We start from the raw sequence: 26,841 nt of genomic DNA, 5'->3' as shown, positions 1-26,841 counted from the left end.
CAGGCATGACAAAGGAAACCCTGTCACTGATTACAACACATATGAACCTGGAGGATGTGAGATTAAGTGAAATAAAGCCAGGCACAGAAAATCAATACCACATGATTTCACACATATGTGCAATCTAAAAATGTTGATCTCACACAAGTAAAGAGCAGATAGGTGGTTTACCATCTGCCATGATTGAGGGAGGTGTTGGGGAAATGAGAATGTTCCATTTAATGAGGTTGAGGTCATTCAAGAAATATAAATTATAGTCTGTTGACTGTAATTAGTGATAATAAATTATATTTTTGAAAGCCTGAGTGGATGTTAGTGCTCTCTCCACAATAATGATAACTATTTGAGGTAAAGAAGAGATAACTGGTGAGATCTCACTGTTCTACAGAATATATGTGTTTCAAAACATGTTGCACATGATGAATACACACAATTTTATCTGCCAATTTTTAAGAATGAATTTGAAAAATAAAAAATAGGAAAATATTTGAAAGAATGGACTTTTCTTCTCTTACATTGTGGACACCAAAAGATCATGAAATATGAAAGATTTTTCAAGAGGGACACATCAAAAAGAGATGCTCCTGGGATGTGTTCCTTGCAGAAATCAATTTTTTTTCTTATGAGAGACCTTAGGACAAAGGAAAAAAGTATTTCTCCTTAGAGGAACTAAATTCATCTCCCACTATCAGTGCCTACATAGACACAAAATTAACTAAAAATTTTCCATAATGCTATATCCCTCCTACCTCAAGGAAGCTGCAATATTTGTAGAATGGAAAAAAGAGAAGACAATTTGTATAATAAGCACCTCTGAGAATTCAACACTTGAGATACTAGAAACTTTAAACAGGCTCTGGTGAACCTCATCTGTATTTTTCTGACCTAGCCTCCAGGTACACAAGTGGACTTCCCATGGACAGATTCTGGAGAAGAGAAAGCTTCTGTGTCAGTCATCAGAGAGAGTAAGTGTGTTCCTGTGAAGCTGGTGGAGCAAGGAGGAAAAGAGGAAAGAATATGGGTACTATCTTTGCTCTAGGATAATAATACTGGGAAGCTCACTTATTTCTTCAATCTGTGAAGGGGGATTCCTGTCCTTTGAAGAAACCCAGTGCCCACTGAGAACAGCATAACCAGGTCTTGTTCTAACTCCTTCTCTCACATTTTGGAAGCTAGAACTTCCCTCCAATAAGAGTTATTTCCTGGAGAGTCTCCAACTCTTCCCCATTGTTCCTATAAGCTATTGGCTCCTGTCACGTTTCCTACAAGCAATGGTTTATTCACTAAACATACTCCAAAAGTCTGTTACACATAAGATATTGTAAATTGTGTTCCAAGTTTCATTTTATTTTTCTATTATATACCCTAACTACTTTTAATGGCAAGTTTGACTTACAGATAGTTCTTCTTAGTTCTATATTTTTTCAGGAATCATCTCACCTTAAAGTCCCCAATGGCATCTACCCATACTGTAATTACATCTTTTTAAAATTTTTATTGTTGAAGAAAATTATACATAATACTAGAATTTATTGTTACATTTCCACACATGCACAAAACATAATTTCATGTTCAGTTCCTCCCTTTCTCTATCCTCCTCCATCCTACTTATCCCCTTCATCTACCCTAGTATATAGTGTACTCCATTCTCTTTTCATGAGATCTTTTCCCAACTTTTCTCTCTTCCACATATGAGAGCAAACAAATGACCTTTGGGTTGCTTACCATGATGCTCTTCCATATATCCATACTCCTGCAAATGACATTATTATTTCTGATGTTCAACACTCACTTGAGTTGCCTTTCTAATACTACCAGTCCCTTAAAATATTCAGGGGAGTGGCAAATGATTGAAGTTGGAACAGACTCCCTTGGCATTTTCAAGAATTTAACACTAATATTCTAGTGTTTTCATGTAACATCTCCTGTTAGCTGTCGTTTGAAAACAGCCCTTTTCATTGCTTTGGAAATTATCCTTGCTTTCCTTGGTTACCCACATCTTCTGGTCATTGCACTTCAACATGGTAACAGCTGTTAAAGTTTCTCGAGTACAGCTCTCTGTGGTGATTATGGTTATGGTTTTATCTCCACTGACCTATTTTTGTGATCAATTACATTTACAAACACTGTTACATTAAACTGGTGTTGATTTCCAGAGCTGGCATGAATTGTCAATAATGTATTGTTCTGTTTTATTTTGTGGTAATGCTGGAGATTGAACCCAGGGCTTTGAGCATGCTAGAACCCCTCTGCCATTCCACTGAGCCATTTTTTCCAATAATTAAAATAGATAGAAATGCATCCTGCTTAATTTTGCTACTCTGTTCTTTAAATTTATGATCAGAAATGTGAAGTTAGAAAAGTCCTTTGAAATGAGGCTGAGAGCTCAGTCCTGTGGTTATTGAACTTCCAACATTTGTATTGGTGCAACGCCTGCCCTGTCAGGCACCTTGGAGTCCTTGGAAAGGCAAATGGTGAGAAAAGCTGTCACAATTTCAGGGCCACAAATGAGCATGAATTTACCAGGTTAACAGGGGCATCAGGAAGAACACAGGAGGGTCTGCTGTGGACCTTTCCTTCCCTCTACCCATCATCCCTGTTGTCCATCACACTGGCCTCAAATCCCTCCTACCCCAGCTCAGCAGCTGATGGGCAGCTGTACACTCTCTTCTCTCAACCTAAAATATGTCTTCCTTCCTTACTTCCTTACTTCTGAGCCCACATATTCCTATTGCAAAGAAGACTCTTCTATCTACTTCCCAGCATATATTGGTTTTCAGTGCTGTTTTTGTCTTTAATTATTCCCATTCTGCTGACCTTTTTTTTTGACTATGGAAAATGTGAATTTTTTCAATACTTACATATATCTTCAAGATTTTAGGTAGTTTGAGATAGAGAAACCTTGAATAACTGAAATCTGGTTCATCAAATTTATTCCACAATTAACTGAAGCTTTTAATACAATACATACAAATTAGCCAGGTGGACACAGGAGCACACACAATCACACACTCCTGCATGCATTCTAATGGATGTGCCTTTGTTTTCTCCACTTATCTGTGTAGTCCCCATGTTTTTCCTCTTCTTGGAAGAATTCACCATGTAGTCATCAATGTCTGAAGGAAGGAGCCAGAGGATCCTCACTAACTAGAAATGCTCTGTGGAGCTCAAAAGAGGTAAGAAACCTGCTGTATTTATACTGATCACAACTCTGGCTTTGAGGGCTACTACAGGTGAAGAAGAATATTTATTGATAGATTATAGCCATGCAGCCATCTTTATTGTGATGTACAAAGTGAAAGCTCACATTTATGACATGCCTTTTGTATGCCCCAGGAACTGTAGCAGAAAAGTTACAATCTTCATCTCATTGAATTTCGCTCTTCAATTATATCATTCAGTGAACATTTTCAATCCCTAGTGGGGAGGTGAGGTAATTTCTGCTAAGAGAGTTTAAATAAATTTTTCAAGGTCACACACATTATAAGCAGGTAGACCAAAACTCTTTTTTAGGTTGTTTGATTTAAAAAGCCAATATCTTACTCGTCTGTACCTTGTGGGGAGTTAAAAGTCCAAAGTATTTATTCTAGATTTTATAGGAGGATTTCAATGAGATTTTAATCAGCAATACTTATACAAGTCATGACTATGACTTTTTGAAAATCTATTGTTCATAAAGACTTTTTAAAATTCCACAATCAAGGAAGTAAAGACAATCATATTTTTTATAAGTTGGTAAATAGGGCACTGAGAATTAATGCACATTCCTAGAAAGTATCAAGTCATGGAATAAAAGTGGATAGGAAAGTCTGCTTTCAATAACTATCATAGGGTTTATAGAATGAGAAGTATGGGGATAATCAAGGTAATGGTGAGAAATGTCTTCACGTATTTGCATGTGTCATATCAAGAAAGAAATTACTTATGTTGATTAATTCAAATAGGAGTTGATGATGAAAGATATTAAAGAAAGACTGAACAAATATAACACTTAAAAGGAATTGGCTATCACTTCTCTGGGTGATTTGCAGTCTTGGGCAGGACTCAGCAGAGAGTGAAGGACTTCAATTCCATAGTAAGATTGTAAAGTGGTAACTCCCTCATTTGCCAGTTGCCTGATATTTGAACACTGTTTTTGTCTTTTACCCAGAAGACACTCAAGCTACATGGAAGAAGACAACCACACAGTCATATCGCAATTCCTTCTTCTTGGTCTCTCAGAGGACCCAGACCTACAGCCCATCCTCTTTGGACTGTTCCTGTCCATGTACCTGGTCACAGTGCTTGGGAACCTGCTCATCATCCTGGCTGTCAGCTCTGACTCCCACCTCCATACCCCCATGTACTTCTTCCTCTCCAACCTGTCCTTTATAGACATCTGTTTCACTTCTACTACTATCCCCAAGATGTTGGTGAACATCCATTCACAGACCAAAGGCATCTCCCACATAGACTGTCTCACTCAAGTGTACTTTTTTATGTTTTTGGCTGGAATTGATAATTTCCTTCTGACCGTGATGGCCTTTGACCGCTTTGTGGCCATCTGTCACCCCCTGAACTATACAGTCATCACGAACCCCCAGCTCTGTGTCCTTCTGGTTCTGATGTCCTGGATCATCATGTTCTGGTTCTCCCTGATTCATGTTGTACTGCTGAAGCAACTGACCTTCTCCATAGGCACTGAAATCCCTCATTTCTTCTGTGAGGTGGCTCAGCTTTTCAAGGTGGCCAGTTCTGATGCCCTTATCAGTATCATCGTTATGTATGTTTCAACTGCCCTGGTGGTTGTGTTTCCTGTCACTGGGATCCTCTACTCCTACTCTCAGATTGTCTCCACCTTAGTGAGGATGTCCTCTGTGAGCAAGTATAAAGCATTTTCCACCTGTGGGTCTCACCTCTGTGTGGTCTCCTTGTTCTATGGAACAGCACTTGGGGTTTACCTCAGTTCTGCTGTGACCCATTCTCCACAGGGAAGCACAATTGCCTCAGTGATGTACACTGTGGTCACCCCCATGCTGAACCCCTTCATCTACAGCCTGAGGAACAAGGATGTGAAACGGGCCCTGGGGAGACTCCTTAACAGAGATGGATCACTGACCTCAGAACTAAGGGGATGCTGTCTGCCCCTATGTCAAATGATGTGAATTTCAGTGTCCTCCCCAAAACACATTTTTATAATCCCCCCAAATTTGGAAAGAATTTTGTGTATATCGTATTTTATTTATTTCCTGTTAAACAACTCCCTTAGTAATCACTTTAAATATTTCTTCTGTATACATGGTCCTTAATGTTCAGTTTTGGTCAGTTTTCTTACAGGCATTCCTCATTTTCTAACTTAATTTTAATTTTTTTTCAGTATTATATATTGAACCTAGGGGCACTTTAACACTGAGCTATATCCACAAGTCCTTTGTCTGATATAATTTTGAGGCAGGGTTCTGCTAGTTATCATAGGTGACCTCAAACTTGCAAACATCCTGCCTCAGCCTCCCAAGTGACTGGGATTGCAGGTGGGTGTCTCTACTCCCAGCCCTATCTGGATATTTCAAGCAGTTAGTATATCTTACTCTGACATGGGTTCCTCCTAAATTGTGCTCTTACTGATTTTAATGTTCTAACCACAAAGAAATGATGTATATTTGACATGATGTATATGGTAATTACCTTGATTTGATGTTTCTGCAATGAGTACTAATTGTATCAAAACATCCATCGAATTTAGCCTATAAATATACACAATTTTGTGTCTATTAAAAATAAAGATAGCTTAAAAGTTACCCTCTTAAGTGTTAATATTGTTCACTTTAACTTCTGTTTTTGTTTTCTTGAAAAGATTGGAATGAAAATCATACCACATCAAGGCAAATTGCTACCCATATGAAAATTGTGCTCGATTCTTTTAGACATACAAATTCATTTAATCTTCAAAATATTTGAGTTATTTTCTCACATTTGCCCCATTTCTCAGAAGAAGAAACCATGAGATTAAGATTGATTATAACCTTACAAAGTGACACTGAGCTTATGTTTCTAACTTAGCATCCTTACTTGGTTTGATTGGATTTTTGACATAACAGCTGCAATATACCTGGACAGTGGTTTGGCCATTTGATTCATGTGATAGCCAATAATAAATCTCAGATATGGGGTAGGACCATTGTGACTCCTGATGTTTTCTTTCTTTCCTTCTTTCTTCCTTTTTTCTTTTTTCTGTCTTTCCTCCCTCATTCTCTCATCTCTTCTCTTCTACTGTTTCCCTTGTTAATGTTAATTTGATCCTTTTCTCTTATGGCTGAGTAATATTCTACTGTATGTATACACAGAGTTGCTCGTCCTTCATTCATTGGTGTCCATTTAGGTAATGTGCAATTTTTAGGTATTTTGAATAATGCTGCTATCAGTCTGCAGGTACATTTATTTGTTCAAGCATTTTTCAATCCTTTGGGAACATTCCTAGAAGCCAGACTATGGGATCATGTAGTAATTACATGGTTTTTATGAATATCAATACTTCTGTGGTATAAAGAGGGAAGCTGGAAAATACACCTCACATTGTGGAAAGTCCCCTCCCATCCCAAACTAATCTCTTCAAACTCAAACACTTAAAAATTGCAGCATTAAAATGAAAACACAGAAAAAGAGCACCAGATGAAGAGGCCAGTTTGAGTCACTAGTGTCACTGGGTGAGGACAACTGAGGTGCTGAACAGGAGTTTCTGTTTCTGCTTTTCCCTTTTCTTCCCTCCTTACTCTTCAAAGAGGGGATCTGAAGTAGCTGGTGTGTCCAGTTTCATGAAGGCTGATTCCATAGCTTGGCTGAAGGAATTTTGGATCCTGGGCACAGGAACATGGTCAGAGTTATCATTCTCCCCATCACTATCCACAGGGGCAGGAGGAATTAAGCTGCTCTCATCTCTCTTGGGAGTAGCTTTGGGCCACACGTCTGCTTTCCCTACTCCAACTCTCAGCATCTGGGCAAAGGAAGGAAAGGAGTGTCTTCTTCCAGACCCCCAACACAAAATGAAGGACTCCCCTGACCAAAAGTGGGGGACAAGCGGGATCAGCAGAAATTCTGCATGGGAGCCTGGACTTCTGCCAAGAGGTGAAAGGGGGAGGGTCCAGCACCCTGGATGCTGGTAAGACCCAAAGCAGAATCAGAGGATCAGCTAAAGGAATTGAAGGCAGGAAACTGATGTAGGTTCTCTAGAGGGATGTAGGGGTGCCAGGCTAGCTGAGGCTCAGGTAAGATCCACGGATTCAGGACCCAGATCCCGGGAGTTGGGTAGGAGCAGGTTTGTGGCAAGGAGCCTGCAAACTCATTTATTGTAGGAAAAACCATACATTTTATAGACATTTAGCCCAATCACAATGTGCCATGGGGTATCAGACCACCAGGCCCCTATACAGGTTCCCTTGTAACACTAGGTAAATTTGGGGGCAATTGTTTACTTTCCTAAGTGGTCAGAGTGAAATGCTCCTCTCTTCAAGTTTACACACTTGAGACATTAACTGCTGTGAGCCAAGAACTAGGATTTCTCCCAACATTTCCCCCATTTTTATTAACTTGGACAAGGGATTCCTTCAGGAGGGTCTGATTGACCTGAACCCTCGAGAGTCTCTTGTTGAAAATGGACCACAAACATTTAAGAACTTAAGAATTATAGGAAAGAATATACAGGCTAGTCCTAACATTATCAGATCTGTAGGATGCAGCATGTTTTTTAGCTTTGACCATATTCGTTGTATTGTAGTTGTATCAAATTGATTAACCCTGATTTTTGTCACGTTTGTGACTTCCTGTCCAATGAGGCGTGTGACATCGAGAAATTTTTGTGACCATTTAGCCTTTAGTTGTTGCACAAGTAAATCTCTAGCATGTGTAAGGTTACGAACAGTAACATCTGGTGTACAAACAGATGAAGGCTGAGCGATAATGGCACACTGGAAACTTTTTGTTATCATTAAATACTCTATTTGCTATTGTTGAACGTCTATTTGGGCTTGTAAATTATGTATGCCATCAAAGGTAAGCGTGGCAAATGATGTAAGCCATAGAACAAATCAGAGGAGGAGTGCATAGTTTGTTGAAAGGCAGCAGCGGTGGATCCAGACTAGATTAAGGCAGCAGGGGAGGCAGCTGTAGCTGAGGTGGAAGCAATCAAGGCGGCAGCTATGGCAGTAGAGATTCCGAAATCTCGTCATCTGCGGGATCCAGTTGATGGTCGTGATGAGATTGATTCTGTTAACGTGGTAGGGAACATTAGATCTGTGTCAGTAACCATCATATACAGAAAGGAGGGGGTATGAACCATGATAGGAAGTGGGATATTAATATCCAGATGGTTAGCAAGAGCATGGCTTAATTGTGCACAGTTAATCATGCCACCTGCAAGGGTGGACAAATTGAAGTTTGAAACTTGAATAACATAAAATGAAGGATGTACAAGCATTTTATCTTGCTGGCGGTAATGGCCTTTATCTCCATGAACAGTGGCATTCAGGAATTTCAGAGGAGAAAGGTCTGTGCAAGTGTACTTGTTGTGTTATGGGGCGCAACACAAGAACAGACTTATCACTCTGAGAAGTCCAAATATGAGAGCCTTTATTAAGCCGGCTGGCTGAGTGTCTCATACAATGCCCCAAAAATGGCTGTAGGGAGAACAGTCCTGACCACAGGGTTGTAGGGGTTCTTTTGTTTTTTTCTTGCACTTGTGTACAATTTTATTAATTTTGAAAATATAATCAACATCCCAGTGAAGATACAAGACATGTTAATCACTTCAGAAAAGCTCTTTTAGTCCACTCCTGCCCTCCCTGATAAACAATTATTTCAATTTTTCCATTGCTTTGTCTGTTTTGGAAATTCCTGCAAATGCAACCACACAGTATGCACTCATTTGTGCCTCACTTCTTTTTTTTATTGTAAACAAATGCGATACATGTTGGTTCTCTGTTTCTACATGGAGTAAAGGCATAACATTTGTGTAATCATAAATTTACATAGGGTAATATTGTTTGTTCATTCTGTTATTTTTTCCCTTCCCCCTACCCCTCCCACCCCTCTTTTCCCTCTATACAGTACTTCCTCCATTTTTGCTCCCCCTCCCTAACCCTAATTCTAACCCTAACACTAACCCCTCCCAACCCCCATTAGGTGTCATCATCCACTTATCAGTGAGATCATTCGTCCTTTGGTTTTTTGAGATTGGCTTATCTCACTTAGCATGATATTCTCCAATTTCATCCATTTGCCTGCAAATGCCATAATTTTATTATTCTTTATGGCTGAGTAATACTCCACTGTATATATATACCACAGTTTCTTTATCCATTCATCAATTGAAGGGAATCTAGGTTGGTTCCACAGTCTGGCTATTGTGAATTGAGCAGCTATGAACATTGATGTGGCTGTATCTCTGTAGTATGCTGATTTTAAGTCCTTTGGGTATAAGTCGAGGAGTGGGATAGTTGGGTCAAATGGTGGTTCCATTAAAAGCTTTCTGGGTAATCTCCACACTGCTTTCCAGAGTGGCTGCACTGATTCGCAGCCCCACCAGCAATGTATGAGTGTACCTTTTCCCCCACATCCTCTCCAACACCTATTGATGCTTGTATTCTTGATAATTACCATTCTAACTGGGGTGACATGAAATCTTAGGGTAGTTTTGTTTTGCATTTCTCTTATTACTAGAGATTGTGAACACTTTTTTCATATATCTGTTGATTGCTTGTACATCTTCTTCTGTGAAGTGTCTGCTCATTACCTTAGCCCATTTGTAGATTGGGTTATTTGTATTCTTGGTGTAGAGTTTTTTGAGTTCTTTATAGATTCTGGAAATTAGTGCTCTATCTGAATTATGAGTGGCAAATATTTTCTCCCATTCTGTGGGTTCTCTCTTCGCATTGCTGATAGTTTCCTTTGCTGAGAGAAAGCTTTTTAGTTTGAATCTATCCCAGGTGTTGATTCTTGCTTTTATTTATTGTGCAATGGGAGTCCTCTTAAGGAAGTCTGATCCTAAGCCAACAAGTTGAAGATTGGGACCTACCTTTTCTTCTATAAGATGCAGGGTCTCTGGTCTGATTTCAAGGTCCTTGATCCATTTTGAGTTGATTTTTGTGCAGGGTGAGAGATAGGTTTTTAATTCCATTCTGTTGCATATGGATTTCCAGTTTCCCCAGCACCATTTGTTGAAGAGGCTATCTTTTCTCCATTGCATATTCTTGGCCCCTTTGTGTAATATGAGAAAATTGTATTTATTTAAGTTTGTGTCCATGTCCTCTATTCTGTACCATTGATCTACCTGTCTATTTTGGTACTAATACCATATGAACAACATAAAAAAAACAAGGAAGAAAATGATCCAAAGAAAGCTAGATTCTATATTAGTAGAATCCAATGACAGTATGGTAGAAGAAATGTCAGAAAAGGACCTCAGATTATACATGATTAAGATGGTTTGTGAAGCAAAGGATGAGATAAGAGAGCAAATGCAGGCAATGAATGATAATACCAATAAGCAGTTGAAAGATCAATTTCAGTGCAGATATCGAGTATTGAAGATTCCCACCTGTAGGCTTATAGTGGCCCTATAGGTTTCCAAAACCCTTTCTTTAAGGGGAGATAAATATTAGCAGTGTCCAATTCAGACACTATGCAATCCTAAACCAAATAGCCCCTATGAGGACGTTAATAATATTGTCATAATAAACTGAATGAGTTCAATTATTATCTTCAGTATAACAAACAGATTTACAATAAGGTCTGCAGTTTCTAATGTGGGACAAAGAGGATGCAGAGGGATATAGAATGTGGCTGTTAATGGGATAAGAAAATAATATACAGAAGTTCTAGATAATAGAAAGGGTGAGTATAATCTAAAGATATTGGATATTAACATGCAAAAGGGGAGAAAAACTTTGAGGGAACAGGTAAACAAAAGGAAAAGAGAGGAAGAAAAGTAAAGAAACAAAAACTTTAAATTGTTCAATAAGGAGATAAAAGAAAATCTATACTATAACAGCCATATAGTATTTAAACCTCCCAGTGTTCAGTTGCCTGATGAATGAGCTTCAAGTCTCCTGCAGGTGTCTCAGGATGGGATTTGCCCCACCTAAAGATGGAAGCTACGGCTTCCAGGATTATCCAAGATGGTCACTCTGGCTTCCAATTGTGTTGGCAAATGGGTAGCTGCAGCTCCGGGTGTTGACATGGTCAGCTGTAGGTCCTGGAGGCGGGGAGCAGTTGGTCAGGCAGAGGTTATGGAGGTGGGGTGTGTTCAGTGTGGTTCTGGGATCCTGGAGGCAGGGTGCAGTCAGTGGATCAGTGGATCTGGGGTCCCAGTAATAGGGCGCAGTCAGTCGGTCTGAGGGTCCTGGTGGCAAGGAACAGTCAGTCAATGTGAGCACCCAGGAGGTAGGGTGTGATTGGTTGGGCTGAGTAATCCTGGAGATGGGTCTCAGTCAGTTCGGCCAGGGGTCCTATGGAGCCTGGCTGTTGTCTCAAAATTGCGGCAGCCACGTATAATCAAACCTGCGGATACTGTGACAGTGAACTTGCAGGCAACAGGAGTCAGCTGGTGCTCCACTGGTGATCCGCAATCATTTTGCTGACTGTTGTCTGACGATTGGGAGGTGAACCTCCTGAGGTGGGTGATGGATAGGTATAAGGCTGGCGATGGACAGGCAAGAGGCAGGGAAATGGCGGATGATAGGTGCCTGACAGTGAGCAATCTGCACTCAAAAAAGGCGTCGATATGCTGGCAGACTGCAGGGGACTGCAGTAGACAAATGGAGTAAACAGCAGGGAATCGATAAGCAGCAAGAACTGCCTCACCAAGAATCAGATATCCTCTGCTTGAAACTGGAATTACCGAGTGACAAGGAACGCAGCTTCCCTCTAGTCTGCCATCTTGGATCCCCCCATTATCAGTTTTTATGGCCCAAGGGACTCCCATCATTAACATAACCATTTTTATGACTTTTATTACATTTGATGTTTTCTTGCCCAGATTGTGCAATAGCAAAAGTGAGCTTGGAATAGGTGTCCACAATGACATGTACATATTTTAATTTGCCAAAGGAAGGCATATGGATAACATCCATTTGCGGAGTTTTTTAGGGGATAGACCTTTAGGATTAACTCCTTGAGGTTGTAAGGGACCAAGTGGTGTCATAGGGGCACAATATTTACAAGGTTGCACCATGTGTTTACATTGTGCCAAAGTGAGTTCAGGAAACAAAACCTTCAAATTGCTAGCTGACATATGAAACTTAGCATGCAGTATGCATGCTTTCTTTAAGGCACTAAATGAAATGGAGTAACATGAAATGAGTTTGTCTATTTTATCATTGCACTGTGCAATGATCCCTGGCAGATTTGTGTGGGACCTTACATGGGTAGTATACCATGAAAACTGTCTGCTTTTAGTAAGTTCCTTGAAGGTATGGAGGGCTTGATCAATGGGTTTATTGGTCAGTCTGATCACAGAAAAGGGGAGAGTTTTGCCACTTGTGCAGTGTATTTGCTGTCAGAAAATATATTAATGGGGGTTTCTGGGCATAGAAGAAATACTTGAATTACAGCCCTCAATTCACGTAGTTGAACAGACCCTGTATGGTTTTCTAGATGTATGATGTCTGGTTCATTTACTATTTTTATAAGTACCCCAAACTTTTGCTTATTGGTATTGGTAAATGCACATGGGGCATTGGGTATGGGTTGTGAGGAAGAGAAGGCATTTCTCAGAGCAGAAATATCTAGGGATTGTAGCATCCGAAGCATCTTGTTAGGAGGAAGGTGATTATCTAATTGTCCTGGAAAGTCAGAGATTAAGGTTTGGAAGTGAGTGTTGTTCTGTAAGAGATGTAAGATTTCAACTTGGGTTAATGGAAGTACCAGAGTATCTGGCTCAGCACTGAAGACCTTATTACAGTAATATTACCTTAAGTGCTATAAGAATAATGCTTTCCAGTCTGCTGGTGATTTTGTGCCAGTGACTCCACGCAAGATGTACCCAGAACAGAGGGCCATCCTGCTGCCAAATGACACTGAGGGGTGCCACTGGGGACAAGACAATCTCTAGCAGGGGATGGCTTTCATCATAACATTGTGTTTGGAGGTCAGCAAGACAGTTATTGATGTGATTAACTGTTTGCAGGGCTTGTGGAGTTAGGGTAATTTCCTTTGAAGGACAGGAGTCTTGTCTGAGCAAGTTGAACAAGGGGGGTCAAGTCCTTTGGAGGGATAGGCAGGAAGGGTTTGAGCCAGTTAATATGTCCACAAAGCAGTTGTAATTCATTTATGGTATATTCAGGTTTTATAAGTATAGTAGGTCTGAGGGGCCTAATTTTTGATGAAATTTTATATCCTAAAAACTCAAAGGGTGGTTAGTGCCGAACCTTGTCAATTGCCACATGTAACCCCAATGTAGTGAGGTTGACCAAAAGTTGCTTCAGGCAAATTAATAATGTGGCACTATCTCTGTGGGCAGGTTGAGACATTAACTGCTGCGAGCCAAGAATTAGGATTTCTCCCAACAGAGGTATATGGACTTCTGGGTTCTTGCCCTATTTCTTGTTTTCCTCCATTTCATTCCTATCTCTTGGCAGCTTTCATCTCGAGCTGCCTTCTGGTGTTGACACTTTCTCTTCTCAATGTCATCTGAAAACATCTTTTGGGTTTCCATAGGAGGACACAGAGCCACTTCACAGATGCTGAATTCACAGATGAGAGGCAAGTGAGAGAGATATCTATGATGCTGCTCATACACGCTCAGACATGGAATAACCCCGATCTCAACCAGGATTGCTGAGAACTTCCATGGGCTTGGCTGCAGTTTGCCATACTCCCACAGGCAGCAGTGTTAATTCACAGGGTGTGTGAACATTGCATTCCATCCTCCACATGATAAACCTAGTAACAAGGAGAGATGCCCAGGTGTGTAAGGCCTGGCTTGGTGATGGGATCCTGCTAGCTGAACTCAATACAGATGCCCCCCTCCCCAAGACCGCTAGCAGCTAATTCCAAGTCATCACAGGCCTCTGACAATCCCTGAAGCTCTGGTTCAGATACGGCTCCCTCTTCCTCTACCAGAGGGAGAGCAAGAGGATGAGGAGAATCCAGAGAACAAGCTTCTGTGTTTTCTTCATGAAAAGGAGACAGATACCCTAGCACGCCCTTGCTTGGTTGAGAAACACACCACTTCACCAAGGGAGCCATCAGCACCAATTGTTCTAGGACAGCCACAACACCAGGGACCTTCCCTCTGCTCTCAGTCGGTGCCAACAGAGCCTCTTCCCAGGCCTTTAGTTCCTGGATAGCTGCCTCAATAAAGCAGGACTCAGGAGTGTGCTTCTCCTAGCCAGTTTCTGCTCCAGTGCTACATCCTCTTCTTGAACGACCCACTATGTGGGACTTTGTGGGACAACAGTGCATCTGTAGCCATGAAGTGCCATCTTACCCAATATGCCTCTCTCCACGTGTTGCAGCCACAATAGCCCATTATGGACACATCTTCTGCTGGGCCTGCATCCTGCACTGTTTCTCTGAGTGAGAAGACCTGGAGTGAACGTTCCATCTGTTACAATTCTGTGCATAAGAAGGATCTCAAGAGTGCTGTTGCCACAGGACCTAGTCAGTATGCTGTCAGTGATACCATTATAATGCAGCTGACGAAGATGAAGAAAGGAGTGTTGGTTTGGGCCTTGCCCAAACCCACGTGGGTGCACGTAGAGCACCCTGTTCACCTCGGAGGGGAACAGCCCAGCCCGTACCCCAAGTAACAGTATTCATGCAGGTTTATCTCTGTGCCTTCCATTCTGTTCTGTTGGTCTTCATGGCTGTTTTGGTGCCAATACCATGCTGTTTTTGTTACTACAGCTCTGTAGTATAATTTAAGGTCTGGTATTGTGATGCCTCCTGCTTCACTGTAGAAAAGGTGAGTTGTCATAGAGAGACACATAAGTTGTCCCTGGCTGGATGGCAGTGCATATTAATGCAATTTGCAATAGGGGAACCTGGGGGTGAAAGATCTGCATTCAATTTTGTAGCTATAGTGGTGGTTTCACAGCCCCCACCCAGTGCCCAAATCCTTGGATGCAAAAGTCCCTGATATAAAATTACCTAGCTTTTGCATATTACAGATACGTGACCCTCACATTAACATAATGAAGGACAAAAATGTCATATGATCATTTCAACAGATAAAGTAAAAAGCATTTGACAAAATTTGACTTTTTTTAAATTAAAAACTCTCCAAAAATTTAGCATAGGAAGAACAAATCTGAACACAGTAAAATCTACATATGACTAACCCACAGGTATCACAATCAATGGGGAGAAATGAAAAGTTTTTCCTCTAAGATATTAAAGAAGAAAAAGATACACACTTTCTCTACTTCTGCGTAACAGATTACCTGTTGTCCCGGTCAGTGCACTCAAAAGAAAGAATGAAATGCAAGGAATCCAGGTTACATAGGAAGAATCAATTGCCCCTGTTTGAAGGTGACATTATTGTATGTGTACAAAACCCTAAATGCTCTATAGAAATAAAAAAAAATCTGTTAGAACCAATACACAAAGTCATAAAGTCAATAAATTGCAGAATATAAAATGAAAATCAGAAGTATTTCTTTATACTAATAACAGCCTCTCTGCAAATGAGCAAACAATCCCTTTAGAGTAGGTATAGAAAATAAAACACTTAGGAATACATTTAACCAAGGTGGTGAAAGTTCTCTGCTTAGAAAACTACCAAACATGGATGGAAGTGACAGAAGAGAACACACACACAGAACAAATGGGAAAATAACCCGCCCTCATGGATTGGAAGAATTAATAATGTTAATATATCCACATTGGTGAAGAAATCCACACAATCAATGCACTTCTGAAAAAAATGCCAGAGATATTCTTTGGAAGAAATAGGGGGAAAAATCCTATAGTTTTGGTGATACCACCAAAGACCTCAAGAGCAACACCAATCCTGAGCAAAAAGAATAAAGCAGCAGGCACTACCTGACCTGGCTGCAAACTACACTAGAGGCATGGTAACTGAAACTCTGCGGTACTGTCAAAAAAACAGGAGAGTAAAGAGCAGAACAGAGATCCTGAAACAAAACTTCATCTCCAGTCAACTGAGTTTCAAAACTTTTTTCCCCCAATTTTTATTGGCACATTATAGTTATAGTTATAGTTATACATATGACCAGATCCATTGTTACATATTTGTGAAGAACAATATGACAACATAATTGGCCAATTTCACTCCCCAGCACTTCCCCTCCCTCATTTCCTCCCTCCCTTCCTCCAGGTCCCTTTCCTCTAAGGATCTCCCTTTGACTTCCATGAGATCTGTCTCACCTCTCTTTTCCTTTTATCCTTTCTACTTTTCACATATGAGAGAAAACATGTGACCCTTGACCTTCTGAATTGATTTTTTCAATGAACAAAATGGTCTCTAGTTTCATTCATTTTCCTGGAAATCACATAATGTCATTCTTCTACATGGCTGAGTAAAAATCCATTGTGTATGTACACCACATTTTCTTTTTTTTAAGACTTGTTAAAATTCTTTTATTAATTATTAATTAATTCTTATTAATTTAAGTCCAAAGATTACATTTGAGTTCATTCTTTGTGTTTCAATTCTATGAATTTTGATGAATGTATGATGACACGTATCCACCATTGCATTATCATTTAGAAGAATAATTGCACTGTCCCCAAAATGGTGTGTCCCCCCATTCACCTTTCCTCTTTCTTCCTCCCTGACCCCCTGACAACTACTGATCTTATACTGCCTCCATGTTTTTGCCTTTTCTGGAATGTCACTCAGTATGTGATCTTTTCAGATTGGTTTCTTTCATTTAACAGTATGTGTTTGGGTTTCCCCATGTCTGTTTGGGCAATGCTAGCTGGTTTCTTTTTGTTGTTGAAGAATGGTCTGTTCTATGAAAGCACCTCAAATTGTCCATTTGCATGTCTTGGTCAATGTCCTTCAACTATATTTTGGTAATTAAGAATAAAGTTTCCATAAACATTCATGTGAAGGTTGTTTTAAGATGGCAAAACTGTAGGTAATAAGGAAAGTCACTTCTGTTACTTTTCAACTTTTTCCTTATGAGCTTCAAATAAAAAGACACTAATTGTGAGAAAGTTTGACTTTGATTGTATTCAAAACATTAAAGTTTCAGGAAAATTTCATATGACCTAACACACACTACCTGCATGTTATTGACATCTTGCTATAAATCAGACTTCAGGTATTCTTATGCATGTGGAGAAGTTATGTTAGAGACTTTAAGTTGCCTACACCCTCCCCACTTCCCTTCCACAAGTGAAGCATTTCTCATACCCAAATCTTAAGCTGCCTGTGTATGGGAACATTAGCAACCTTCCCACCATTCATTATCTTCTGTATGAAGGTAGAGGAACAATCCCTGATTCGTTTGATAGCTTCTGTGTGTGCAAGCCCACTGTATTTAATTTTCTGAAGTCACAATTTCCTTCGTTCCACTCCTTGGCCCAGATGTCATTATCTTTGCCACTTCTTCTCTAGACTTTAATGTTTCATTTGTCATTTTGACATCTCTAGACTTGAATTACTTGCCCACGTGAGGCATCTACAGCAGAAGTGAAGACCCTAAAGTAGGAGCTGACACAGTTCTCCAGAGATAAATAGGTCCCTGTGGTCCTTTGAACACTGGTGAGAACATCTGTAGCACCTGGAAAAGTGTCAGCAAGTTGAAGGACTCAAAATATGTTTTAAGTCATTATCACAAATTATTATTATTATTATTATTATTATTTACAAATTATTACTATTAATCACTTCTTTTTTTTAATTGTAAACAAATGGGATACATGTTTTTTCTCTGTTTGTACATGGCGTAAAGGCATACCATTTGTGTAATCATAAATTTACATAGGGTAATGTTGTTTGATTCATTCTGTTTTTCTCCCCTTCCCTCCACCCCTCCCACCCCTCTTTTCCCCCTATACAGTCCTTCCTTCATTCTTGCCACCCTCCCTAACCCTAACTCCAACCCTAACGCTAACCCCTCCCACCCCCCATTATATGTCATCATCTGCTTATCAGCGAATGACACCACATTTTCTTTACCCATTTATTCATTAATAGACACATACAGCCCACTGAATTTTGATGAAGGTGCCAAGGACACACAATGGGAAAATCAGGATCTCTTCAAGAAATGGTGCTGAGAAAACTGGAGAATTAAACTGAACCATTGTCTTGCAGCACACACCTCAATCTACTCAAAATAAATAAAAACTTATGTTTAAGAGCACAAATCCATAACATTGCCTTGGGAAGAGATTTTCCATATGACCTCAAAAGCATTGTAGCAAAAGCCAAAGTGGATTGTGTGAAGGTAAAACACAGTGAAGATAAACTACAGAATACGATAAAATATTTGAAAATCATTCATCTGATGAGAGTTCATATGCCAAATATAGGAGGAAGTTAAAAAAAAAAAAAAAAAAAAACCTCAACAGTAAGAAAACAGGTCTTCTGATTAAAAGCTGGGAAAAACCTGCATTAATATTTCTCAAAAAAATTCACAGTTGCCCAGCAGGTCTAAGAAGGGTTGCTGAGCATCACTAATTATTAGGGAAATGATCGTCAAGACCACCACTAGCTATCATGTTCTCCAGTCACAATGACTGTTATAGAAAAGGAGAAAGGCAACTGTTGGTGAGGTGGCAGAGGAAAGAGAGCCGTTGCACACTGCTCATGGGGATGTGCATTAGTGCAGTCCTGAGAGTATCAGTGAGTGTGGTACGGAAACCAAATGGAGGCTCATTCAAAAAGTAAAAGCAGAATTTCACGTGATCCTGCAATCCCAAAACTAGGTATGTATCCAGAGGAAATGAAATCTGCATGTAGAAAGATACCTGCCCTCCCTTGTTTACTGCAGCACCATTCAGAGGAGCCAATACTTGGAGGCAACCTAAGAGAACATCAGTGAATGAATAATGAAAATTTGGTGTATACACACAGAGAATGCTATCCAGGCATGACAAAGGAAAGCCTGTCTTTTCCTACAACAAAGATGAACCTGGAGGAGGGAGATGAAGTGAAATAAGCCAGGCACAGAAAATAAATACCACATGATTTCACACATATGTGCAATCTAAAAATGTTGATCTCACAAAAATAAAATCAGATTGGTGGTTAAACATCTGGGACAGTTGAGGGAGGTGTTGGGGAAATTTTGGTTAAAGGATGAAAGATTCCATTCAATTAGGTGGAAGTCATTGGAGAAATATAATTGCAGTGTGGTGACTGTAGTTAGTGATGATATATTATATTTTAGAAAGACTGAGTATAAAGGTTCTCACCCCCAAAATGATAATTTGTTAGCTCTCACCATTCCACAGTGTATATATACTTCAAACATATATATACTTGTACCCAATCAATACACACAACTTTGTCTGCCAATTTTTAAAATGAATCTGAAAAATTACTGGAAAAATTTAGAAAAAAACTTTTCTTCCTCCATAATATTGTGGACATAAAGAGATCATGAAATCTGCAGACTTTTCAAGGAGACATATCACACAGCGAAGCTCCTTGGATGTGTTCCTTATAGAAATCGGTCTTTACTTATAGGACACCTTATGACTTTTATTTATTTATTTATTTTAATTTATTTTTATTGTAAACAAATGGGATACATGTTGTTTCAGTTTGTACATGGAGTAACAGCATACCATTTGCATATTCATATATTTACTTAGAGTAACGATGTTTGATTCATTCTGTTATTTTTTTTCCTTCCCCCACCCCTCCCACCCCTCTTTTCCCTCTATACAGTCCCTCCTTCCTCCATTCTTGTCCCCTCCCACCCCCCTTTAAGTGTCATCATCCGCTTATCAGTGAGATCATTCCTCTTTTGGATTTTTGAGATTGGCTTATCTCACTTAACATGATATTCTCCAACCTTATGACTTTTAAATCAAGTCAAAGAAAGAAGTGTTTCTCCTTGGAGGAACTAAATTCATCTCCCTTTACCAATGCCTACATAGACACAAAATTGGAAATTTTCTATGTTTCTATATCGTTTCTCCCACAAAGAAGCTAAATCATTTGTAGAATGGAAAGAATAGAAGACAATTTGTTTAATGAGCACCTCTGAGATTTCGATACTTGAGATGCTAGAAATTTTAAACATGTCCCTGTGGACCTCACTGTGTTTTTCTGTCAGCCTCCAGGAACCCAAAGCAAACTTCCCAAAGACAGATCCTGGAGAATAGAAAGCTTCTGCGCCAGTATCAGAGTCTGCATGTCCCTGTGAGACTGGAGAGCAAGTAGGGAAAGAGGAAAGAACATGGGTACTGGCCTTTGCCTTTAGAATAACAATACTGGGAATGTCCCTTATTACTTCAGTCTGTGAAGGGGGATCCCTATACCTTGAAGAAACTCAGTGCCCACCCAGAACCGCATTTCCCAGCTCTTCTTCTGATCCCTTCTCTCAGCCTTTGGAATCTCTCTCTCTCTCTCTCTCTCTCTCTCTCTCTCTCTCTCTCTCTCTCTCTCTCTCTCTCTCTCTCTCTCTCTCTCTCTCTCTATCATTTCCTGGCAAGTCTCCAAATCTTTACCACTGGTTCCTATAAGCTCTTGGCTCCTATTATATGTCCTGCATCCAATTATTTATTAAAAAATTGCTGCATGAGATATTGTTAATTTTGTTCCAAATTTCATTTTATTTGTCTGATATATAACCTAACTACTTGTTATGGCAGATTTGACTTACTGAAGTTTCTTATTAGGTTAACAGTTTTTGTAGAAATCATCTCACTTTAGTTTCCCTGAAGATAAGTATCAATAATGTTATTATGTTGTTTTAAAAATTTTATTGGTGCAGAAAAATCATACACAATACTAGGATTTATTGTTAAACTTCCACACATGCAAACAACATAATTTGATTAGTTCCATCCTCCCTTCTCCTCTCCTTCTCTGTCCCTCTGGTCCCCTTCATTTACCTGTCCATTCTCACTTCTGTTTTCATGAGATGTTTCCCATTTTTCTCTCTGGCTTCCACATATGAGAGAAAACATATGACCTTTGGGTTTCTTAACAGGGTGCTCTCCAATACCATCCATTCTCCTGCAAATGACATAATTATTTCTGATGTTCAACACTCAGTTCAGTTGCCTTTCTCATGCTACCAGTCCCTTAAAATATTCAGGAAAGTGTCAAATGATTAATGTTGGAGTAGACTCCCTTGGCATTTTCAAGAATTTAATACAGATATTCTGGTGTTTTCATGTAACATCTCCTTTTGTCTGTGCTTTGAAAACAATTCTTCTTTATTGGTTTGGGAATTGTCTTTGTTTTCCTGGTTTATCCACATCTTCTGATTCTATTGTTAACAGTAACTTCTGTTAAATTTTCTTGAATAGAATTGTCTCTAGTGATTATGGTTATTGTTTAACTCCACTTACCTATTTTTGTGAACAGTTATGTTTACAAACATCATTATGTTAACCTGGCTTTCATTTTCAGAGCCGATATGAACTGCTCAAGAGGTATTGTTTGTTTTGTTTTGTGGTAATGCTGGAGATTGAGCCCAGAGCTTTGAGCATACTAGCAACTGCTGCCCTTCTATTGAGCATTTAAAATAGATAGGAATGCATCTTGTTTAATTTTGTTCACTCTGTTTTTAAATTTATGCTCAGAAATGTGAAGTTACAAAAGTCCTTTGTGATGAGGCTGAGAGCTCAGTCCTGTGGTTACTGAACTTCGAACATTTATATTGGTGCAATGCCTGCCCTTTCAGGCACCTTGGAGACCTTGGAAAGGCAAATGGTGAGGAAAGCTGTCACAACTTCAGGCCACAAATGAGCATGAATTTACCAGGTTAACAGGGGCATCAAGAAGAACACAGGAGACTCTGCTGTGGACCTCCCTTCACCCTGCCCCTTATCCCTGTTGTTCATCACACTGGCCTCAATCTCCTCCCACTCAGTCCACCAGCTGATGGGCAGCTGCACACTCTGCACACTCAGCCTAGAATGTGTCTTCCTTCCTTCCTTCCTCTCTGAGCCCACACATTGCTATTGCAAAGAAGGCTCTTCTGTCTACTTCTCATCATAAATTGGTGCTCAGTGCGGTTTTTGCCTTTAATTAGTTCCCATTCTTCAGAGATTAATAAACTGACACTTTTTAACCAAGGAAATGTAATTGTTTTCAGGTCTTCCTTATTTCAAGATTTTAGATGGTTTGGGATAGGGAAACCCTGAATAATTCAAACCTAGTTCATAAAATATATTTTGCAATTAACTGCAGCTTTTAACACAATACATACCAATTAGCTGTGTGGACACAGGAGCACACACAATGACACACCCTTGCATGCACTCTAATGGATGTGCCTTTGTTTTCTCCACTTATCTGTGTAGTCCCCATGTTTTTTCCTCTTCTTGGAGAATTCACCATGCAGTCATCATTGTCTGAAGGAAGGAGCCAGAGAACCTTCATTAACTAGAAATACTCTGTGGAGCTCAAAAGAGGTAAGAAACCTGTTGTATTTCAGTGATCACAACTGTGTCCTGAGGGCTGGCACAGATTAGGAAGAATATTGATAGTTGACAGCCATGCAGACACATTTATTGTGATGTACAAAGTGAAAGCTCATTGTATGCCCCAGGAACTGTAGCAGAAAAATTACAATCCTCATCTCATTGGAATTCCTTTTTCAACTATACAGTGAACATTTTCAATCCCTAGAGGGGAGGGGAGGTAATTTCAGCTACGGGAGTTTAAATAACTTTCTCAAGGACACACACATTACAAGCAGGTGCACCAAAACTCCACTCCAGGTTTTTGGATTCAAGAAGCCAATATCTAAATCACAACTTTTCTGTATCTTGTGAGAAGATGCATATCCAAATTATTTATCCTAGATTTTATAGGAGAATTTTAATAATAATCAGTAATAATTATATAAGTCAGAACTATGACATTAAAATCCTACTATACATACAGACACTTTAAAATTCCACAATCAAGGAAGTAAAGACATTCATTTTTTTAAAAAGATGATAAACAATCCTCTGAGAACTAACGCACATTCCTAGAAAATGTCAAGTCATGGAATAAAAGTGGACCTGAAAGTCCATGTTCAATAGGTATGGTGGGGCTTAGAGAATGAGCAGTGTGGGTGTCCACCCAAGAGTCATACTGTAAGGTGGTAGCTACCTCAGTTACCCCTTGGCTGGTCTTTGAAAGTTACTTCCCCCATCTTTTACCCACAAGGTACACTTGTAGATACATGGGAGCACAGAACCACACAGCCATATCACAATTCCTCCTCCTGGGACTCTCAAAGGATCCGGATCTACAACCCATCCTCTTTGGCCTGTTCCTGTGCATGTACCTGGTCACTGTGCTTGGGAACCTGCTCATCATCCTGGCGGTCAGCTCTGACTCCCACCTCCACACCCCCATGTACTTCTTCCTCTCCAACCTGTCCTTTGTAGACATCTGTTTCACTTCTACCACCATCCCCAAGATGCTGGTGAACATCCATTCACAAAGCAAAGACATCTCCTACACAGAATGTCTATCTCAAGTGTACTTTTTTATTATTTTTCTTGGAGTAGATAATTTCCTACTGACTGTGTTGGCCTTTGACCGCTTTGTGGCCATCTGTCACCCCTTGAATTACACAGTCATCATGAATCCCCAGCTCTGTGTCCTCCTGGTTCTGATGTGTTGGCTCATCATGTTCTGGATCTCCCTGATTCATATTCTGCTGCTGAATCGACTGACCTTCTCCATAGGCACTGAAATTCCACATTTCTTCTGTGAACTGGCTCAGCTTCTCAAGGTGGCTGGCTCTGATGCCCTTATCAATAACATCTTTACCTATGTGGCTGGTGCCCTGCTTTGTGTGATTCCTATGACTGGGATCCTCTTCTCTTACTCTCAGATTGTCTCCTCATTAATGAGGATGTCCTCCATTGACAGCAAGTATAAAGCATTTTCCACCTGTGGGTCCCACCTCTGTGTGGTCTCCTTGTTCTATGGAACAGGACTTGGGGTTTATCTCAGTTCTTCTGTGACCCATTCTAACCAGAGTAGCTCCATTGCCTCAGTGATGTACACTGTGGTCACCCCCATGCTGAACCCTTTCATCTATAGCCTGAGGAACAAGGATGTGAAGGGGGCCCTGGGGAGACTCCTCAGAAGAGCAGCTTCTTATCCTTGATGGATCACTGACCTCAGAACTTGGATCCTCAGCACTAAAGTGATGTTGTGTGCCCCTATGTCAATTATGTTAATTTCAGTGTCCTCCCTAAAACACATACTGCATTTTCCCATCCCACAAGTTGGAAAGACTTTTGAGTATATGATATTTTACTTGTTTCTCTTCAACAACCCCCTTGTACATATTTCCTCTGTATGCATGGTCCTTAAATTTCCATGTTTTGGTCAGGTTTCTTATATGTATTCCTTATATTTATAATTTCTTTCTTTTTTTTTTTTTTAGTTTTAGGGATTGAACCCAAGAGTGCTTTACCATTATCTACATTCTCAGCCCTTTTCATTTTTGACTTTGAGGCAGCTTCTTGCTAAGATGTAGCTGTCCTCAAACTTACAATCGGCCTGCTTAAGCCACTAGTGTAGCTGGGATTACAAGTGTGTGCCTCTGCTCCCAGCCCTAACTTGATGCTTAAAGCACCTGACATATCAAGGTTGAAAGGGTTGCCTCAAAGATTATCCTCTTAATGATTTTAAATTTTCTAACCACAAGAAATAATGGACATTTGAGGTGCTGTCTGGGTTAACAACCATGATTTACTGTTTCTGCAATGTGTCCTTTATCAAAATATCCATCACATTTAGCCCATTTAGATATACAATTGAGTGTCTATTTAAAATAAAGTAAAACTAATTATTATCCTTTTAAATGTTAATATTGTTTGCCTTAAGTTGATTGTTTACTTATTTTCCTTGGTGATTATGGAATGAAAATAATACACTCAAGGCAAATTACTTACCATATCAAAAACATGCTTATTGTTTTTAGACATAGATTTTCATTTATTCTTTAAAACATTTTTTGAGATATTTTTTCTAATTTACCCTATTTCTGAGCAGGAGAGACTGTGAGATTAAGATTGATTCTAACCTTGCAGTGTCCTTACTTTTCATAAGATTGCTTGGATTTTTGACATAGCAGCTGGAATGTACCTTGACAGTAGTTTGGCCATTGGAATCATGGTGATAGCCAAGGGGAAGTCTCAGATGTGGGTATGTCCATTGTGATTCCTGGTGTTTTCTTCTTTCTTTCTTCCTTCTTTCTTGTTTTCTGACTTCGCTCCCTTATTCCCTCTTTTCTTCTTTTGGATTCTTTCACTTTTAATGTTAACCCAATTCTTTCCTTCTTGTGGTTGAGTAATATCTACTGTATGAATACACAGAAGTTGTTCATCCATTCATCCATTGGTGTCTATTTGGGTAATGTCCGTCTTTGGGGTATTTTGAATAATGCTGGTATCAGTCTTCATGTGCATTTATTTGTTTAAGCATTTTTCAGTCCTTTGGGGAATATTCCTATGAGTGAGAATACAGAATCATGTGATAATTACATGGTCATACTTTTTAGGAATCACTAAAATGATTTTAAGGCTGGCTGACGTATTTTACATTCACTACAATATCTCAGGTTTTAACATTACACTTGGCCTACAAATTGTTTTTCTTAAAAAAATAGGGGTTGGGGGAGGAGGTTTCACCAAAACAGAGGAAAGATCAGTAGAGGAGATGAAGCTGATAGAGGAGGAGGAAGAAGGGATGGGGAAAGGGAAGAACAGTGGACTGATTCTGACTGAACTTGTGTATGTGCATGCATGGATGTGGCATGGTTAGCCCGGAACTGGGTGTATCCACAGGATACTATGTTTTTTTAAAAAGTTAACTACAAATGGACTGAAGAGGTATCAGTGAAGGGGAGTTGGGAGGGGGAGTGCTGGGGACTGAATTGGAGTGGGTTGTGCTCCATATTTGTGAGATTCTGTCAGGGTGTATCTTGATATTTTATATAACTAATAAGAATATAAAAATAATGCTATTATTTCTATTATCATAGGTAATGTTAAAATTAAACATAGATAATGATCATATTTTAAAAATAATTTCTAAAACATTACTGTTTTATATGCAGTCATTACATTTTCTTCTGTAAAGCAAACACTAATGCAAGTTTTAAAAGGTTCTGTTTTTTCAATAATGATAAAAAAGATACAGCCTCCCAGTGGATGAGAAGTAGCATGCCCCTGTGCTTCTGATGTCACTTTCTCTGTGACTGATGGAGCATCTCTGCTTATGCTTGTTGGAGAGTTGTGGTCTTCTGTGGAGAAGTATTCTTTTCAATCCTTTACTCTTCTGTGAATATCTAGCTCGTATTTTTGTGTTTGACTTGAACATATTTTGGATACTTGATCCTTTTTGCTGTGCATTTTGACAATACTTGCCCATTCTGTATGTTTTCTTTCCACATGTTTTTGGTTCACAATTACTATTATTAACAACACTAATAAGATTTGCACGAGATTTCATGGCGTTACTTCTGTTGCCTCCCTGAGATTTCATGTCCTTCTCCAAGTTACCAAGGTCCCCTGCTTATGGCTTCCAACAGCCACCACTTCATTCTATGCCTAGGAGTCAGACTCATTTGGAGTCCACCTGTGTGTGAGCTCATGCAGCATTTCTCTTTGTATGCTTGGCTCTTCCTCTAAACATGAAGTCCTCTAAGTTCCATGTCAGAGTAGGTGGTGAAATTTTCTCTTTTTTTCTTTCTTTCT

At 39.6% G+C, this 26,841-nt stretch overlaps 3 protein-coding genes across 7 annotated transcripts in view; 2 read left to right on the top strand and 1 right to left on the bottom strand.

Moving 5' to 3' along the window:
• LOC306646104 (olfactory receptor 7D4-like) overlaps positions 1–5,281 on the top strand; it is a gene marked incomplete at its 5' end in the record, with an annotated part of 93,264 nt that extends 87,983 nt beyond the window's left edge. For 2 of the 5 annotated variants that reach the window (XM_079114571.1, XM_079114572.1), the window contains 3 exons: positions 890–1,021; positions 3,066–3,190; positions 4,174–5,281. In XM_079114571.1, coding sequence (XP_078970697.1) covers positions 4,266–5,144 — 879 coding nt within the window. In that variant the 3' untranslated portion in view covers positions 5,145–5,281. Of the gene's footprint in view, positions 1–889; positions 1,022–2,343; positions 2,475–3,065; positions 3,191–4,166 lie in introns of those variants that run through there. The other 3 variants (XM_079114573.1, XM_079114574.1, XM_079114570.1) reach the window with 3 other exon arrangements.
• Positions 1–26,841, bottom strand: part of LOC306646172 (olfactory receptor 7E178-like) — a gene marked incomplete at its 3' end in the record, with an annotated part of 130,470 nt that overhangs the window by 51,138 nt on the left and 52,491 nt on the right. The window lies entirely within an intron of this gene.
• LOC306646115 (olfactory receptor 7D11-like) lies at positions 23,304–24,300 on the top strand (the record flags this gene model as incomplete). The annotated part of the gene is made up of 1 exon (XM_079114582.1): positions 23,304–24,300. One exon carries the CDS (start codon positions 23,304–23,306, stop codon positions 24,240–24,242), a length of 939 nt encoding a protein of 312 aa, XP_078970708.1. The 3' UTR covers positions 24,243–24,300.

Source organism: Sciurus vulgaris (assembly GCF_902686455.1).
Source record: "Sciurus vulgaris genome assembly, chromosome: 16".
In the NCBI taxonomy this organism is placed as follows: Eukaryota; Metazoa; Chordata; class Mammalia; order Rodentia; family Sciuridae; genus Sciurus; species Sciurus vulgaris.
This window is presented reverse-complemented; position numbering and strand designations above follow the sequence as displayed.